Below are 16,588 nucleotides of genomic sequence, written 5' to 3'. Positions count from 1 at the left end.
CAGCCAGTATTCTTGCCTGGAGAATCCCATGGACAGAGCAGCGTGACGGGCTACAGTCCACGGGGTCACAAAAGAGTCAGACACATCTTAGCAACTAAACAACAGCAATGAAGCCGAGCAGAAATGTGGAGGCTTTAGAAGCGAGGGACTTCAAGAACCCATATGTCCAGCCCATCTCACAGCCAAAGATGCTGAGGCCCTCAAAAACACACTGACATGCCTGAAAAACACTGAATGTTAGCAGCGGAATCAGAAAGAACTCTGCCCGCAGGCACACAGGACATGGATCTCACGGCAGTGCTCCGGACCCCTCCTGCCGGGACCCTCGCTTTGACCGTCCTCCCATCCCTCCAGCCAGACCCGACCCTCTCTGACCCTGGCAGGTGGCGGCCGCAGCTTCTTGGGCTCCTCCAGGCCGAGGTGATGTTTGCCACCCTTGCCCATCTGCCGGTGCTGCTCCGTGACCTTCTCCCGGAACACGGCCAGCTCCTTCATGCCGGACTTGAGGGGCTTCCGACCGGCACCACCTCCACCTCCCATCAAGTTCACGTTCCCGTCCACGTGGTTCTCGACCAGGCCTCCCTCAGAGTGCTCCTCGCCGTTGTCTGCAGGGACAGAGGAAGAGATGGAGAGCTGCAGGTCTAGCTTCCCCAGATGTGGGCCCTCCAGGGATTGGCTGACCCTGACAATGACAAGAAAGGGGATGACCAACGTCTCAGTAACAGCGCTAAGCAAGATACGTGGGCGATCAATTTCAGTTTCACAGCCACTAGGAGTACCAACATCCCCCAGCTTCTACAGACGGAGAAGCTGAGGCTCACGGAGGTCAGCTTCTTGACCAAAATCACAATCCAGGATGCGAACACAAACTCTGACTCCAGAAAGGAGCCTGGGCCACCTACTCTGCTCTGTCCGTATCCCAGGAGGCCAGGCAGGGTTGGGGGATCGAGTGGGCAAGGCCCTCACCAGGGAACGGGATTAAGGCCATCAACTCTTCCCTAGAAACACGTCTCAGATTCACCCACCACTAACCTCCCCTGTTTTAAGTCTTCATCATGTATGGTCTGAAAAGGCGCACATTGGATGAGTTTTTGAAATTCAAGCCACAGAGAGCACTGGGCTGTGTGGTGTATGGTGGTTAGTGAGGTGGAGAGTCAGGTCGCCACCAGAACTCATTGTCCAACACCGCCTCCACCGTCATTCTTCATCAGCTCGCCTGCCCCCTCTTGTGCTGCCCGCGTGGACACTCCACTCCTACAGCGCGACCCAGGGTCCCTGACTTGTTTCCTGGTCTGTCTGTGCATGCTGCCCCGCCACCCCACAACAGGGCTTCCCTGGTGGCTCAGATGGTAAAGAATCTGCCCGCAATGCAGGGGACCCGGGATTTGATCCCTGGGTGGGGAAGATCCCCTGGAGAAGGGAATGGCAGTATTCTTGCCTGGAGAATCCCATGGACAGAGGAGCTTGGCAGGCTATAGTCCATGGGGTCACAAAGGGTCGGACACAACTGAGCGACTACCACTTTAACCCATGGCATCGAGAGCTCCCAGAACGGGAACAAGGACCACGCTGTAGTTTTATCTTATTGCAGGGCGTGTAGCCTTATATCCAGATGACTCTCCGAGGTCCACCCATTAAGTTTTTGAACTTTCTTAGACCCCCAGCCAGTCAGCCACAGGGAACAGCTCCTACTGTGTGCACAGCTCATGTGGCATGCCCCACACCCCCGCCATCTCACACAGGCTTAGGTGTGTGCAGCCAGGGAACAGTGAATGGTCTGGAAGGGTCCTGACCAGGGAGACCATGTCCGGAGAGCTCTAGGCAGGCCAGGTTGCACACAGCCCCTAACAGACACAGCAGGGGCCTCAGGGCCTCAGACAGCCTGCAGCCGCCTGCAGCCCCAGGGAACACTCGGGGCTGTCTCCAAACAAACCTTGCACATTTTCTCTTCCCCTTTAGTGCACCTCCAAAAACCTACAGTCTGGATAACAAACCCAAATGTCTTACGATAAATCCTTCCACACAAGAATTTCAAGCAAGGCGCTCAGGACTCAGTAGTCCCTTCAGAACTCAGGCACAGCGTGGCGGGCTGAGGCTCGCTGTCCCAGGTAGTGCTGTATGGAGGAAAGAAGCTGACCCTTACCTGTAAAAGGAGGGCCCGTGATAACCTCTCTGGGTTGTTCTGAGCTTTGGTGTTCACTCCTTCATCAGCTAAGGGGTGGGACCCTCCTCCGTGCCTTGGGGAGCCAGTACCTACATCCTCCAGGGGACCAGGCACCAGCAGGGTCCCCGCAAACAGAGGAGTTCAACAAAGGTTGGCTCCCATCCTTTCCCTTCACATCAGACCTGCTGCCTGTGTGTCAGATCTCACTAGCCAGAGAGGATCCCTTTAGAACCTGGTACATTATTTCCAGACTGGCGAGCACTGGTCAGGAGGGCAGACTCAGGCTAAATCCCAGCTCTACCATTTTTTATACCAGCCTGTATTTCTCCTACATATATACTCGCTCTGTGCCTCTGTTTCCTTAACTGCAAATTGTTGGATAATAATAGTTCCTACTTCACAGAACAGTTGAGTGTATGTTAAAGGGAAAGCTGTTGAGATACGGGCGGGCGCAGAAACTACCCCTGTTGGTGGTGATTACTTTGATGACGAAAATGGTAATAGTGATGATGGGATGCTGATGACATCTGCCTCAGTGATCCGCTACGCTGGCCCTGTGGAACTTGACCCAGAGACAGGAAGCAGAGGAAGATAAGTTTCACGAGCCTCAGAACAGCAGTCACCACGTCCGAGCATTGTAAAGCTGTGATGCTTTCCCAACAAGACAGAGAAAATCAATGCATGAAGAACCCTGATGGTTCACAGGAGCACTGCTCCAGTAAGCCTGGTTTCTGCATGTCTGGTTTCCAAGGCCACCACAAATAAAATCAACAAAATTAAAAGGAATAAGAAGGCAGGCACGTTGTCAGCGCAAGAAGTACCAAATGGCAGAGAGGATAGAAGACAGTTAAAAAAAACAGACAGAAGAACTCTGGGGATGTTCAGTGCCCCACAAACAACTTCACAGCCATTGATGACCCCTGAAAACTTCCACATTGTGTGGCCCAAAATAAGACTCATGTTGATAATATGACCTTGTGTGTGTGTTAGTTGCTCAGTCGAGTCTGATTCTCTGTGACCCCATGGACCATAGCCTGCCAGACTCCTCTATCCATGGAATTCTCCAGGCAAGAATACTGGAGCAGGTTGCCATGACCTTGGGGCATGCAATAAGGGAAGGGGTAAGCATATCAAGTATTCAGTATTTAAAAAAAAAAAATTTTTTTCTATCCAAAATTGTTACACTTTAGGAAAATAAAAATTGAAGTCTTTAAATGAGTAAGCCTTCTGAAACCCAGAAAATGTTTCTCCAGAATGGCTATTTCCCCAGAGGCTCTGAGTAGCCCAGATTCTATCATAAATAGCCAAATGCAGGTGACTCCCTATTCCAGAAACCCCAGCACCACCCGCAGGGGAACGCGGGTCTGAAGCATCTGACACCAAGTCGGGTGGGAATCGGGATCCACCGTGGTCTACATCAACCTGCCCCAGACGCTCCTTACCCTGCCCACCTCCGCTTTCTGTCCTTCAGACCCAAACAGCAGAAACCCAGAGGCCCTAAGAGAAGGCGCTCCTGGTTCCCCAGCTCAGCTACTGGCCACGCTCCCCTGAATGGGGGGCTGGCTACAGCTTTCCTCTGGAGTGTTCAGGCAGCTGAGGTCAACCACAAAGAAGGTAAGATCCCCCTCTCCCTCCTCAGATATCAGAGGTGGAGGGCAGCAGGCTGCAGGGAAGGCTTGAGAGAGTCTGAGATAAACCCGGCAAATAAACAGGATGGTCTGATCCAGGTAACCCTCCATCTCCTTCACGTTAACCTTGATGCATGTGGCAGATGTTGGCACAAGTGGAGAAGAGGACTCAACCCCAGCCTCACCGCCAGTTCTGCCATTTCCGTTTCTACAGGCTTCTTTGTCCCTGGACCCGTGGGGCAATTTCAGGCTCTCTGCCCCCATCCCTGCTGGCATGGCCCAGGGAACACAGGAGGAAAAGAGCAAGATGATTACAAAAGCCTGCTTCCACCAGGAACCCGGCAGGACCCCATGGGAAAGACAATACAGGAACCTGCGGATTGCCCTCGCCTAGCCCCAGTTCACCCTGGGCACGACCCCAACCTCACCATGCCCTGCCCAGCCAGCTTCCTGCCCCACTGTGGCAGAATTTCTGGAGACCTCAACACTACTTCCAGCACTCCAGACCATGCATTCTGCTGACCAGGGAACTAGACAAGGGCTCTGGGAATCTCCCACCATTTCTGGACCCATCCGCTCTGCTGTCTAAAGCTGTGACGCTCAGAAGCTCACTTGGCTCCTCTCTTTTCATGGGAAGCCACCCCAAGGCTTAGATGAATACAGCCTGTCTCCACTGTGGCTGTAATCACACCACCTTGGGTTGGAAGAGGGCAGGTCAGCCTGCGTGTTTAGTCCTCTCGAGGACTTTTGGAAAGGGCCTACTCACAGGAACCAATGTCTGGAACATTCTTGAGGTTGGGGTCTCCTAACCTCAGCACTACTAGTCTTGGCACCACAAGATTCTTTGTTGGGAGCTGTCCTGTGTGAGGCGCCCAGCATCATCCCGGACTTCCACTCACCAAATGCCAGCAGCACCCGCCCCAAGTTGTAATCATCAAAAATGCCTTTGAACATTACCCAATGGCCCCGGGAGGCGAAAATGCCCCCAGGTGAAAACCACTGTTCAGGAGCTAGGCTTTCTCCAGAGGCCTGATGCTCTCCATGGCTCAGTGCTCAAGACCCCCAGCCCCTCACAAAGGCTGTACCCCCCTCCCCGCCTCAGCTAAGACCCCCTCCACCACGGCTCCATCCCCAGGCATGCCTCTGGTCTCCGAGCCCGCCTTCTTGGCGATGGTGGTGGGGACCTCAGAGAACTGGCAGCCTGCTGACCCCTCTTTCCCAACTCTCCTGGGCACTCGTACCACTGTGCCTAGAGCTGAGCCCACAGCTGATGCTCAGAACCAGGCCCTCGGAAAGCTCTGGAAACACTGGGCGGAGGCAAAGGGTACAGAGAAGAATGCTTATTCAGAGCCTCCGGCTCCTGGCAGGGCTGGCCTGCTCATCACGGACCATGGTGGGCACAGTACCCAGAGCCCCAGGAAATGTTTTCATTTCTTTTTAAAATCAGAAGAAAAAATAATAAACTTTTAAGTCACAGCAAACATCCTCATATAACACTGATACGTGTGCAGTTATAAAAATATGATTTTAAGCCATTTTTTGTGGGGGAAAGGGCCCATGGAGGCACACATGTCTAGGGCCCCCAAGTCATATAAAATCGCCCTACACTGGGTCCCAGAAGACAGGGCTCCAGGGAGCAGCCTTATCCCAGGAGGACAGAGGCGGTTTCCTGTCCCGAGATGTCCCTGACCGCTCTGAGCTGAAGGTCAGTTTGCCTACCCTCACGGAGGCCGCCTGGGCTCCAGGGTATGTTCCTGGAACCCACTCCTTTATTGATTTCATCATTGCCGATGAAAGCGCTAATAAGATGAGGAAATCCACGGGCCTGGTTCGCTGACGCAGGTGCTGACGCCCCCACCACCTTGAAGTGGAAGCCCAGAGCTAGGGAAATGCAATCGTTTCCTGGGATGGAGATGAGAAAGGCCGGTAGGCTGAGAAGAGCCTTGATTCCTTGACTGCTCCTATTACCAGCCAAAGAGGTTCAAGCACTCAGCCTACAAAGCCTAATTGTTTGGCTGAATCCCAGCTTCACCACCGAGCTGTGCAGCCCTGGACAAGTTACCTAAACTCACTGTGCCTTCACTGCTCATCTGTAAAATGGGCACAAACAGGATCCACCTCCCATGGGCGGCAGGCAGGATCCCAAGGGTGGCATGCATACACAGTGCCGAGCACACAGGGCTGGCCCTCCCTCGGGACGAACCCACACGGCACCCCTCCCTCTGCAGGACAAGGACATCAGCACATGTTACCAAGCTCTGCCCATCTGTTCTCTTATAGGTGACAGGGCAGTCCGCAGGAAAACATTCCACAGAAGAACTCCAGCTAGAGATGGAATTTGCCCTCAGGAACAAAAATACCAAGTTGGAATTTTTTTTTTTCTTTCTGCCTAGGAGAGTTTGGTTCAGAATAATATTTATTAAGCAACACTTATGTATGCAGCTCCATGGGCTGCAGTGCAAAGGTCACTCTAAGAAATGGTTCTTAGCAACCCGAATCACTGAACTGGAAAAGCCTGAAGGCTTCAGGATGACTGACAGGGAACTCCAAGACCCCTGACGAGATACTGCCTAAGGATTAGCAAGCAGTAACTGTTCTCTGCCTAGTGACCCAGGAAATGGGTCAATGCTATAGCAGGCAGTTTCCTAATGATACATAGAAGGTCAAGCTTTTCCAAGTGGGGAAGTAGGGATGATGATAGGAGAGTAGAGCGCACCTGTGGGAGACTTGTAGGGCAGGGAGAAGGCTGGTCACACAGCAGGGACACTGTCCCAACTTCACCCCTTACACACCTGGAGGAAAGCTGAGTGAGAAAGGCAGAAGGAAGAGAAGAAATGGATGAGGTGTCCCATTTTACAGACAGCAAACTAGAGGCCCAAAGGACCAGTACCTGGGTCTCCAGGAGCACACACAACCTCTCTGCTATTGTTACAAGTGTTCCATAACTGGCCTGGGGTCTCCACACTGCTCTGTGACCCAGCCTTCCTAAACCTACCCGAGGAGGGTGACATTCCAGCTGCCTACTTCTATCCATAAATACTAAAACTTAATTTTGGGCACAGCCCTTTCCCCCTCAGTGTCTTCTTGTTTGATTGTAGCACTGACAACCTTATTCAACGAAGACCTTTGTGTCCAACAGACCCTTCCTCTCATGGAATGTTACTTTCTCGTACTGCAATGCTCTGACCTCTGCTCCATTTGACAGCTGGCAGGTTTGATTTTCTTGGGCTCCAAAATCACTGTGGACAGTGACTGCAGCCATGAAATTAAAAGAAACTTGCTTCTTGGAAGAAAAGCTATGACAAACCTAGACAGCGTATTAAAAAGCAGAGACACCATGTCTGTATAGTCAAAGCTATGGTTTTCCCAGTAGTCATGAATAGATGTGAGAGTCGGACCAAAAAGGCGGCTGGGTGCTGAAGAATTGATGCTTTTGAACTGTGGCGTTGGAGAAGACTCCTGAGAGTCCCTTGGACAGCAAGGAGATTAAATCAATCAATCTTAAAGGAAATCAACCCTGAATATTCATTGGAAGGACTGATGTTGAAGCTAAAGCTCCAATACTTTGGCCACCTGATGTGAAGAACCAACTCACTGGAAAAGACCTTGATGCCGGGAAGATTGAGAGCAGGAGAGGAAGGGGGCAATACAGGACAAGATGGTTGGATGTCATCATCAACTCAATGGACTTGAGTTTGAGCAAACTGCAGAAAATAGTGAAGGACAGGCAAGCCTAGCATGCTGCAGTCCATGCGATCACAAGAGTCAGACATGACTTCGAGACTGAACAACAACAATTTCTGATTTAGAAGAAATCTTAGCACACTCTGAGGAAAACAAGCCTTAAGACTTAAGACTTAAGAACAGCAACCCCCTACCCTTTCCTGCTTATGCACGGCTGATGAGAAAAGAAGATCTTTTCCAAAAACCATCACACATCTTCATCATAGGTCAATACATCTCCTTTTTTATTCTAAAGAAATCCTAGCCATTTTCCAACCTTCTGTCTCATAATTATTCGGAAATCTAAGGGCTGAGGGCACCATAGAGATGATCTAACCCAACCCTAAATCCATCACTCATTCTCTCAGTGAACTCACTTCCTTCAACAGGTACTAGCATCCCCAGGCCCTTCGAGAATACACTGCAAGTAACAGGCTAGGGGAATGTTGGCTCCTTCCTTGGTTCCATCCCGGCTGCATACAGAAGTCACATGGCTCTTTGTTGATTTCCCCCAAAATGCACTTAACCTTGACATATATGTTGGGCAAAAACATAAATACTAACTACCATCTTTCTCCTCCCTCTCAGATAACTTCTCCATTAATATCCATAGCCATGGACAATTCATTCACAAACTCGAATGGTCAGGAGTCAAGAGCCCTGAATTCCAATCCTGGCTTTGCCACTGACAGGTCACCTGTGATTTGGGCCAAACCCTTTAACCTTTCTGAGCTCTAATTTCTCAAAGCTGAAAAAAAAAAAGAAGAAGAATCACTGTACTTAAGTGAAGGCTGAAGCTGAAGCTCCAATACTTTGGCCACTTGATGTGAAGAGTCGACTCACTGGAAAAGTCTCTGATGCTGGGAAAGACTGAAGGCAAAAGAACAGGGTGGCAGAGTATGAGATGGTTAGACGGCATCACCAGCTCAATGGATGTGAATTTGAGCAGACTCTGGGAGGTGGTGGAGCACAGAGGGGCCTGGTGTGCTGCAGTCCATGGGGTCACAGAGTCAGATATAATTTAGCAACTTAACAACAACAAAAGTGAAGGCTGCTACTTAAATAGTCTACAGCATTTGTAGACTCCCAATGTGGGCAACCAGGCCTTGGAAGAAACACACGAATCATCTAGTTCTGGAATGAGTAAAACGAAAGGTGCATTTGTCAGGCAGAGGGGAATGGTGGGTGATATCTGATCTGCAGAATGGCCAAATGCATGGAGTTGGGGGTGGGGGTGGGGCTGGGGTGGGGACTAGTGAAAAGAGAGTTGTGCAAAACCATCTATTCAGATATTTCTTCTGAAACGATTCTGTTGATTATATATATATTATGTTGCAAACATCAAAGCTCTCTGCCATCTGATGAAGTCCTTGGGCAAGGGTGGATTTGCCGAAATTACTTTAACTCTGCTTACAGAAACTAAGGGAAGGAAGGATGGGAGGATAAGGGGAAGAAAGAAGGCAGAAAGGGAGGGAGGAAAAACAAGAGTCTCATGCCCACCGTGCACGCACAGGTGAGGCTGGACTCCCAGGTAAACTTGCCAACAAGCTTTCCACTTTTGTTGGAGAGAATCTGAAGCCAGTCCCTCCGTTTGTATGGCTGACTGTGCTCACCAGACGCGCCTAGCCTGTAGCCACTGTGTTCAGTAACACAAGCCGCCCAGAGGCTGGGGTGGGTAATTCAGGCCATGCTGAGAGGTGGGGAAGGTAGGGGCAGAAGTTAGAAATGGGTGGGGTAGAAAGGGGCTTCCCTGGTGGCTCAGAGGGTAAAGAATCTATTGCCAATGCAGAAGACCTGGGTTCAATCCCTGAGTGGGAAAGATCCCCTGGAGAAGGGCATGCTAACCCACTCTAGTATTCTTGCCTGGAGAATCCCATGGACAGAGGAGCCTGGCAGGCTACATACAGTTCATGGGGTCACAAAAGAGTCAGACACGACTGAGCAACTAACACATACACAGGGTACAAAGGGGGCCTATTTGTTATTCTTCAGCTAAAGTTAAACCTGAGGTCCCTAGTCTCTCTGGGTAAGAGACATCACATGTCATCCTCTACTTTTTTTTAGATGGTCACGGGCAGCTGGCAACTGAGACCTCTCACATGGGAATCCTGAGTAGTGCACGCATGCGTGGATGTCAGCAGTGGCGACATTCCAGCTCAGTTAATGACTCTCCTGGATCAGGCCATCTACCCCCTGCTCATACCCAGATTCATTGCAAACTCCCTTCCCGTTCTTTCCCCGACTCTGAGCCCCTGCTCCCTGCGAGGACGACCGCTAAGCAATCTGACCTCTCTCAGCTGCCACCAGACCAGCAGCGCCTCTGCATGGTTTGCAAGCAAAGCAAGTTTCAAACAAAGGAGGTTTCTGACCACCCTCTACGTAAGGAAATGGCTGCAAGTAAGCAGCCTCTTCTGATGTTCTAGACTCACAGAAACGAGGGAAACCTAGTAGGGCTGCTGACCATCTTGATATCAATTTCTCTGGCTCTTCAGGGACAGCTTGGCTCACAGAGCCCCAGAGAACCGTGCTGAATTCGACCCAGGTGGTCACATCATACAGGTGCAGGTACTGACCTTTCTCACCTGAGGACCATGGCCCTGCACCCCCACAGCTACCAGGGCCCACCACCCAGCTAAGGGCTGTAGAGCTGGGTGAAGTCTGTGGAGGGGGATGGCCAGTGGGCACCCAGTCCCATCCTCATGCTGGGAAGGAACCACTACTGGAGACAGCGACAGTGGCCAACAGGAGGGCAGAGGACAACCACCTGCTAAGCCATTCTGAGCCCTTGTAGGATTTCCTTTGGAACAAGGGCTCTTGGGCTCAAAGCCTTGGCCAACCGGTTCCAGTATGGTGGGAAGGGCAGTGCTGGCTGGCAAGTTAAAGTCTTCAGGTTCTAATCTTGAGATTACCTCCAGGCCTGGGGTTCTGGGTGATGCCAGCTGGGTGTCTCAGATGTGCACGCCCCCGTGTGCTCAGCTGTAAATTCAGGGAGTGAGACCAGGCAAACGTTTCCTAATCATAGCTGTTCATCAGATAGCATCTGAAGAGCTTGTGGAAAAACAGAGTCCTACACTCCAGCCCCAGGGCTCCCCTGGTGGCTCAGTGGTAAAGAACCTGCCTGCCAATACAGGAGACACAGGTCCAATCCCTGGGTCAGGAAGATTCCCTAGGGAAAGAAATGGCAGCCCACTCCAGTATTATTGTCTGGAAAATCCCATGGACAGAGGAGCTTGGCAGGCTACAGCCCATGGAGTCACGAAAGAGTCAGACATGGCGACTAAACACCACCGCTCCAGCCCCAAAGCTTTGGAGACAGCAAGACCTGGGTGGGCGTCAGAGACTATACTTTTAACAACCCCCTTCTAGTCAGGGCCCCATTCCTGCCTTGGTTTCCCAAAGAATTTCTTGGTGGTGGGAGAAAAGGCTTCTGCTCAAGAGATACGGCTTCACGTGTACACCTTGCCAAGACAAAGATTCATACGCTCTTTGCACCTGCGGACAGGCGGGTTCGTAAACAGACACGTGTCTATGCTTGGATGCACACAGAGGGGCCATCCTTGGCCAGGCACCTTGGAGGTTCCTAGAGCAGCTCTCATCTCACCCCCTCCCTGCCAACCTGAGTGAGCAGAAACACAGCACAGGGCCTCTCTGCCTCTTCGATCTCCAAAGGGCTGCTTCATAAACACCAGGGTCATTCCTGGAATCGCCAAGGCCTGGGGAGGGTCAGGGTGGAGGCAGACAGTTTGAGAAAACAAAAACATGCTGAAATTCAACATGGTCCTCTGGGGCTCTGCAAGCCAGGCTGTCCTTGAAGAGCCAGAGAAATTGATATCAAGATTGTCAGCAGCCCCACCAGCTTTCCCTTTTTGCCGGGGGTCCCAAGCATTTCTCTTCTGGTTCAACACAAGTCATCTGAGAACCTGGCCAGGGGATCTACCTGCTGAAGGCCCAAGTAAGCAGAGAATGTGCTTTGGTGCAAACCTGAACCAGAGGCTAATAGGAAGAGAAGAATGTGCCTGACCCAGTAACTGCTTCTCTCTGACTTGTGCACAAAAACTTTCATTACAGCATCACTGTACTTGTGAAAACTATTTAGCAACTGGATCCAAAAGCCTTTCAACAGATGAATGGATAGATAAATCAATAAAATAATACAATGAAATAATTAGAGCAGTCAAAAAGAATAGCTCTGACCAGTGTCTATCAACATGGGTAGATCTCAAAAATCTAAAGTGGATGGGGGGGAAAGTTGCCGAAAGAAACCTTTTATGTACATTTTCCCATTTATTCTCAGAGAACAACTCTGAAATGTTGGTCATCCAATTAGCAAATCTGTTTAGTTAAGAAAGAGAAGCAGTGAATAACGCTAAGTGGTTGTCTAGCGAGCAGGGACAGGGGACGGGGGTGGCTGGTGGAGAGGGGACGCTTTAAAAAAAAAGACTTGGAGTAAATGTGACAACAAACATCATCCATTCCCAGCTATGGGTGGTAGACTGGCATTATTATATCATTCTTAGTACCTCTCTGCATTTTTAAAGATAAACTCACTCCAGCCACTCCTCACCCCTCCTTGTCAAGCAGGGGCATCAGTAATTACAAGGTGCTCCGTGAACCCCAATGGCTGAAAGAGGACGGCACCAGTGACGTGGCCAACTTCACCTACACTCTCAGAGGGCAGTGTAACGAGAGCTACCTGGTGCCAGCAGGGCACCACGGGCTCCTGGCAAGGTCTCTGCAGCATGAAGAACTGGGAAATGAATCAGGAAAGGCTTGAAGAGAGCACAAGAGGGCCACAGGGTCAAGGAGGGGAAGATGCAGGTATCGCCACTCAAGGGCCACTCACGCCCAGTGAAGGGAGATGACTGTTTTGGCTTCTTAAGAAGCAGAGAGGTAGCAGCCTTAACCTAAAACAGGAGAGATCCAGCTTAGAAGCCACCCAAGAGTTTCACGGGAAGAACGAAAACGAGGGACAAACTGCAGGCAGAAAAAAATGACACATCTGTAATGAAGTTACACATCATCATTCAGGAGGAAGGACAATGCCCTCCAAGTGTAATGCAGAAACTTGACTGAGTGGAGGACGCGCACTCCCGGGCCAAGCACCCTTGTAATTGGACTCAGCTTCCTGCACAGCCCTGGAGCCTGAGTGCACTGGCACAAAGCCACGGGTCCATGCTTTTCCTTCCTCCCCCGAAGGAGGGAGCTTCTTGAAGACAAAAACTTGGACCTAGCTTCCATAGAGCTTTTTTTTTGTTTTTTAAAAAAAGTACTTATCACGAAAAGAGGGCAGGAAGGAAGACATATTCTGTGCTCAATTTTTTGGAAGAAAAAGGTTGTCCTTTCTTTCGTAAGACTGGAGATACCCTTCCTTCTGAGATTTCATCCACCAGAAAAGAGCCCCATTATTTCACGAAAGATCTTCCCAAGAGCCTTGATCAAAAGGCTAAAAGAGCCACTTGCATGAGATTTAAATACATCTCTACTGACTTGATTTCTTCTTGGACAATAATCAACTTTTTCAAATGCCTGTCTTGCTCCCCTTTAGGATCAAAAAGCATGTGTTGTTGGGGAGGGATAGATTGGGAGTTTGGAACTGACGTGTACACACTGCTATATTTAAAAATACATAATCAACAAGCACCTACCGTATAGCACAGGGAACTCTTCTCAATACTCTGGTGGTGGTGGTGGTGGTGGTTTTAGTCGCTAAGTCGTGTCCGACTCTTGCGACCCCATGGACTGTAGCCCACCATACTCTATAGTAACCTAAATGGGAAAAGAACTTGAAAAACAACAGATACATATATATGTATAAGCGGGGCTTCCCTGGTGGTTCAGCGGTAAAGAATCTGTCTGCAATGCAGGAGACAAAGGACACATGGGTTCAGTCTCTGGGTTGGGAAGATCCCCTGGAGGGAATGGCAGCCCACTCCAGTAATCTTGCCTGGAGGAGCCTGGCGGGATGCAGTCCATAGGGTAGCAAAGAGTCAAACATGACTGAAGCGACTGAGCGCCCACGCACATACATATAAACTAAATCACTTTGCGGTCCACCTGAAACTAACACGATATTGTTAATCAGCTATACTCCAACATAAAACATTTCAGAAAGCATGCACTACATAGGTGGTGTGACTGTATCTGCAGAGTCAGTCTCATAGCTTGTACATGTGTTTAATCAGTGTTTAAACATTAGGAAAACAGACTGTCTGAAAAACATCCCACCACTCTGGCCTAGAGCATCCTGTTATATTACTCTTCTTCTCATCTTTCTGGTCTCTCCCTCACCATCTAAGCCCCAGAGCAGTGAGAATAGAAAGGCAGTGAGCAAAGTGAAGCATGAGCTGGAGAGAGAAGCCACTTCCCTCAACTGGGACCCACATTCAAACAGCTGTCCCTACACTCAGCTCTGATGCCACCACACGGACCCCATCCCAGAGAGCCATAAACACTGGCTTCCGCCCACTTCTCTCCTCCCACCCTCCCCTTCTGCCACCTCTTCTCCATCCCTGGGTCACTCCCAGATACCCCAGGCCTGACAAACTGAACCCACAGGATGCAGAAAGAAACTAAAAACCTGCAGAGATGTCCAGGATTGCCGGCCACACTCTCAAACCAGCACAAGAAGTGTCTTGAATATAAATAAGTGTCTTTAAATAGGTCACCATGCTTTCTTTTCCTTCAACTAAAAGTTCACTAATCTTGTCTGATATAATCCTGCAGCACATCAGTTGTCTCTCTTGGTTTAGAGGCAACAAAGGAACCAGAGATAACTAGCAGGGCCTCAGGTAAGAACCCTCCCTTCTGGGGAATGAAGATGCCCTGGTAGAAACACAAGGCGTAACAATGGCATCAAAGGCTGCGACTGCCCTCTGGAACATCGTCCACGACTGACTCCATTCTGGACTTTCCAAAGCAAAGGGCGGCGGTCCAGGTAAGCCACACCCTGTGGAAGTTAACTGTGCAACTCAGATTGAGACCTGAACCCACAGGCCAGGACTTGAACCCACTGTCTTTTAACTTGAGATCACACACCTGGTCTCAGGACTTAATGAAGCTCAGGTTCTTGATGTCTCATCACAGAAAGAATTCAGTGAGAGACAAAGTGATAGGTAAGAAGCAGATTTATTTAGAGAGAAACACACTCCACAGACAGAGCGTGGTCCATCTCAGAAGGCAAGAGTGGCCTTGAAATATGGCATGCTTAGTTTTTATGGCCTGGTAATCTCAGGGGCTGGGCTTCCCTGGTGGCTCAGACAGTAAAGAATCCCCCTGCAATGGGGGAGACCTGGGTTCGATCCCTGGCTTGGGAAGATCCCCTGGAGAAGGAATGGCTACTTCAACATTCTTACCTGGAGAATTTCACGGACAGAGGAGCCTGGCAGGCTACAGTCCGTGGGGTCACAAAAGGTCAGACTGAGCAACTTTCACTTTCTTTCAATGAGTGGGAGGATTATTCCAACTGTTTTGGGGAAGGGGTGGGGATTTTCCAGGAATTGGGCCACTGCCCTCTTTCTGGCCTTTGATGACTGGCCTCGGAACCACCATGGCACTGCTGGGTGTGTCGTTTAGCACGCTGAGGTATTAAGATATGCTGAGGCTCAAGGGCTAATAGAAGCCAACTCATCCACCATCTTGGCCTTACTTGATTATAGTCAGTTTACATCATGCCCTCGGGTTGATGTCCTTCTTTTAAAGTTTGTGCCCTTCCCTCCTTTCAGAAGCAGAAACACTTCCCTGAGATTCTCAAGTGCTTCTGAGTTTCCAATCCTGTGCTAAGTGGTTTGTGTACAGAACTTTATCATCAAGCAATCACATGAGATTGATAATTTGTCTCCTCTCACACTTGTCTAAGAAGCCACAGGATGTGGGGCCAATGGCACAAAGTCACATAGCAACATCAGAGCCGAAACCAAAGCCCAGGTGGTTTCCCTCCACAGCACTTAACCAACCAGAATGGCACTTGCTTATTGGCATCTTGGAAGACTCTTGACAGAGACCGTGTAACCTCAGGGCTTCCTTTCTTCTGTTCCCCATCATTTTGTCCCTTCCCACCTCCACAAGACCCTCTCTTGTCTTCCCAGAGAAGGAAGCCATCAGTCATAAGTGGCCCCCTGCTGCTGCTGCTGCTGCTGCTGCTGCTAAGTCACTTCAGTCGTGTTCTCTGTGCGACCCCGTAGACGGCAGCCCACCAGGCTCCCCTGTCCCTGGGATTCTCCAAGCAAGAACACTGGAGTGGGTTGCCATTTCCTTCTCCAATGCGTGAAAGTGAAGTTGCTCAGTCGTGTCTGATTCTTAGCGACCCCATGGACTGCAGCCCACCAGGCTCTTCCGTCCATGGGATTTTCCAGGCAAGAGTACTGGAGTGGGATGCCATTGCCTTCTCCAAGTGGCCCCCTACCCGACCTCAAAAGCATTTAGGATCCAGTAAGCCAATCCGTCCTAAAGAACACTTGGCTCAGATGGTAACAAATCTGCCTAAAATGCAGGAGAGCCGGGTTTGATCCCTTGGTCAAGAAGATCCCCTAGAGAAGGGAATGGCAACCAACTAACATACATACACATATCCCTTCCCACCTTCCTTTATCTTGCCTGACACACCTTGCCATTGTTCCAATAGAAACCACCCAGTGTTATCAGGCAAATGCAAGGGCAGGGCCCAGAGGAATTGCCATTTTCAGTTTATCATGGCCTCAGGCACTTTATCTACAGGCATCTTGGCACCTCTATCCAGAAGCCAAGACAATAGACCTAAAAGAAACTCCCTGGGGAGTTGCATAAAGAAGATTTTTGAGAAGTTATGCCTTAATTACTACCTCCCAGGGAAAAGGAGCTTTTCCGAGCAGCAGTATATAATTCACTGCTTCTCTGCATGTGAGTCTGATGGGATGGAGCTCTGGAATGAGAAGCTGGAGCCCCAGACTCCATCCTGGTCTGTACTTGCCTTGGCTTTGGAACCTGAATGCAGCCTTGAATTCTTCACCCGTCAAATGGGGAGAATCCTGAGGCTAAAAAGTTGTGGGTGCTGGGGGGGGGGCGGGGGGGGATCCTACTGGGATTTAGTGGCAGGGGA

At 50.2% G+C, this 16,588-nt stretch overlaps 1 protein-coding gene across 1 annotated transcript in view; it reads right to left on the bottom strand.

Moving 5' to 3' along the window:
* IGFBP2 (insulin-like growth factor binding protein 2, 36kDa) overlaps window positions 1-16,588 on the bottom strand; it is a 28,968-nt gene that overhangs the window by 3,189 nt on the left and 9,191 nt on the right. The window contains exon 3 of the mRNA XM_010861286.1: window positions 376-605. Within this exon, the coding sequence (XP_010859588.1) occupies window positions 376-605 (230 nt within the window). The remainder of the gene's footprint in view (window positions 1-375; window positions 606-16,588) is intronic.

Source organism: Bison bison, unplaced genomic scaffold (assembly GCF_000754665.1).
Source record: "Bison bison bison isolate TAMUID 2011002044 unplaced genomic scaffold, Bison_UMD1.0 scf7180017864471, whole genome shotgun sequence".
In the NCBI taxonomy this organism is placed as follows: domain Eukaryota; kingdom Metazoa; phylum Chordata; class Mammalia; order Artiodactyla; family Bovidae; genus Bison; species Bison bison.
This window is presented reverse-complemented; position numbering and strand designations above follow the sequence as displayed.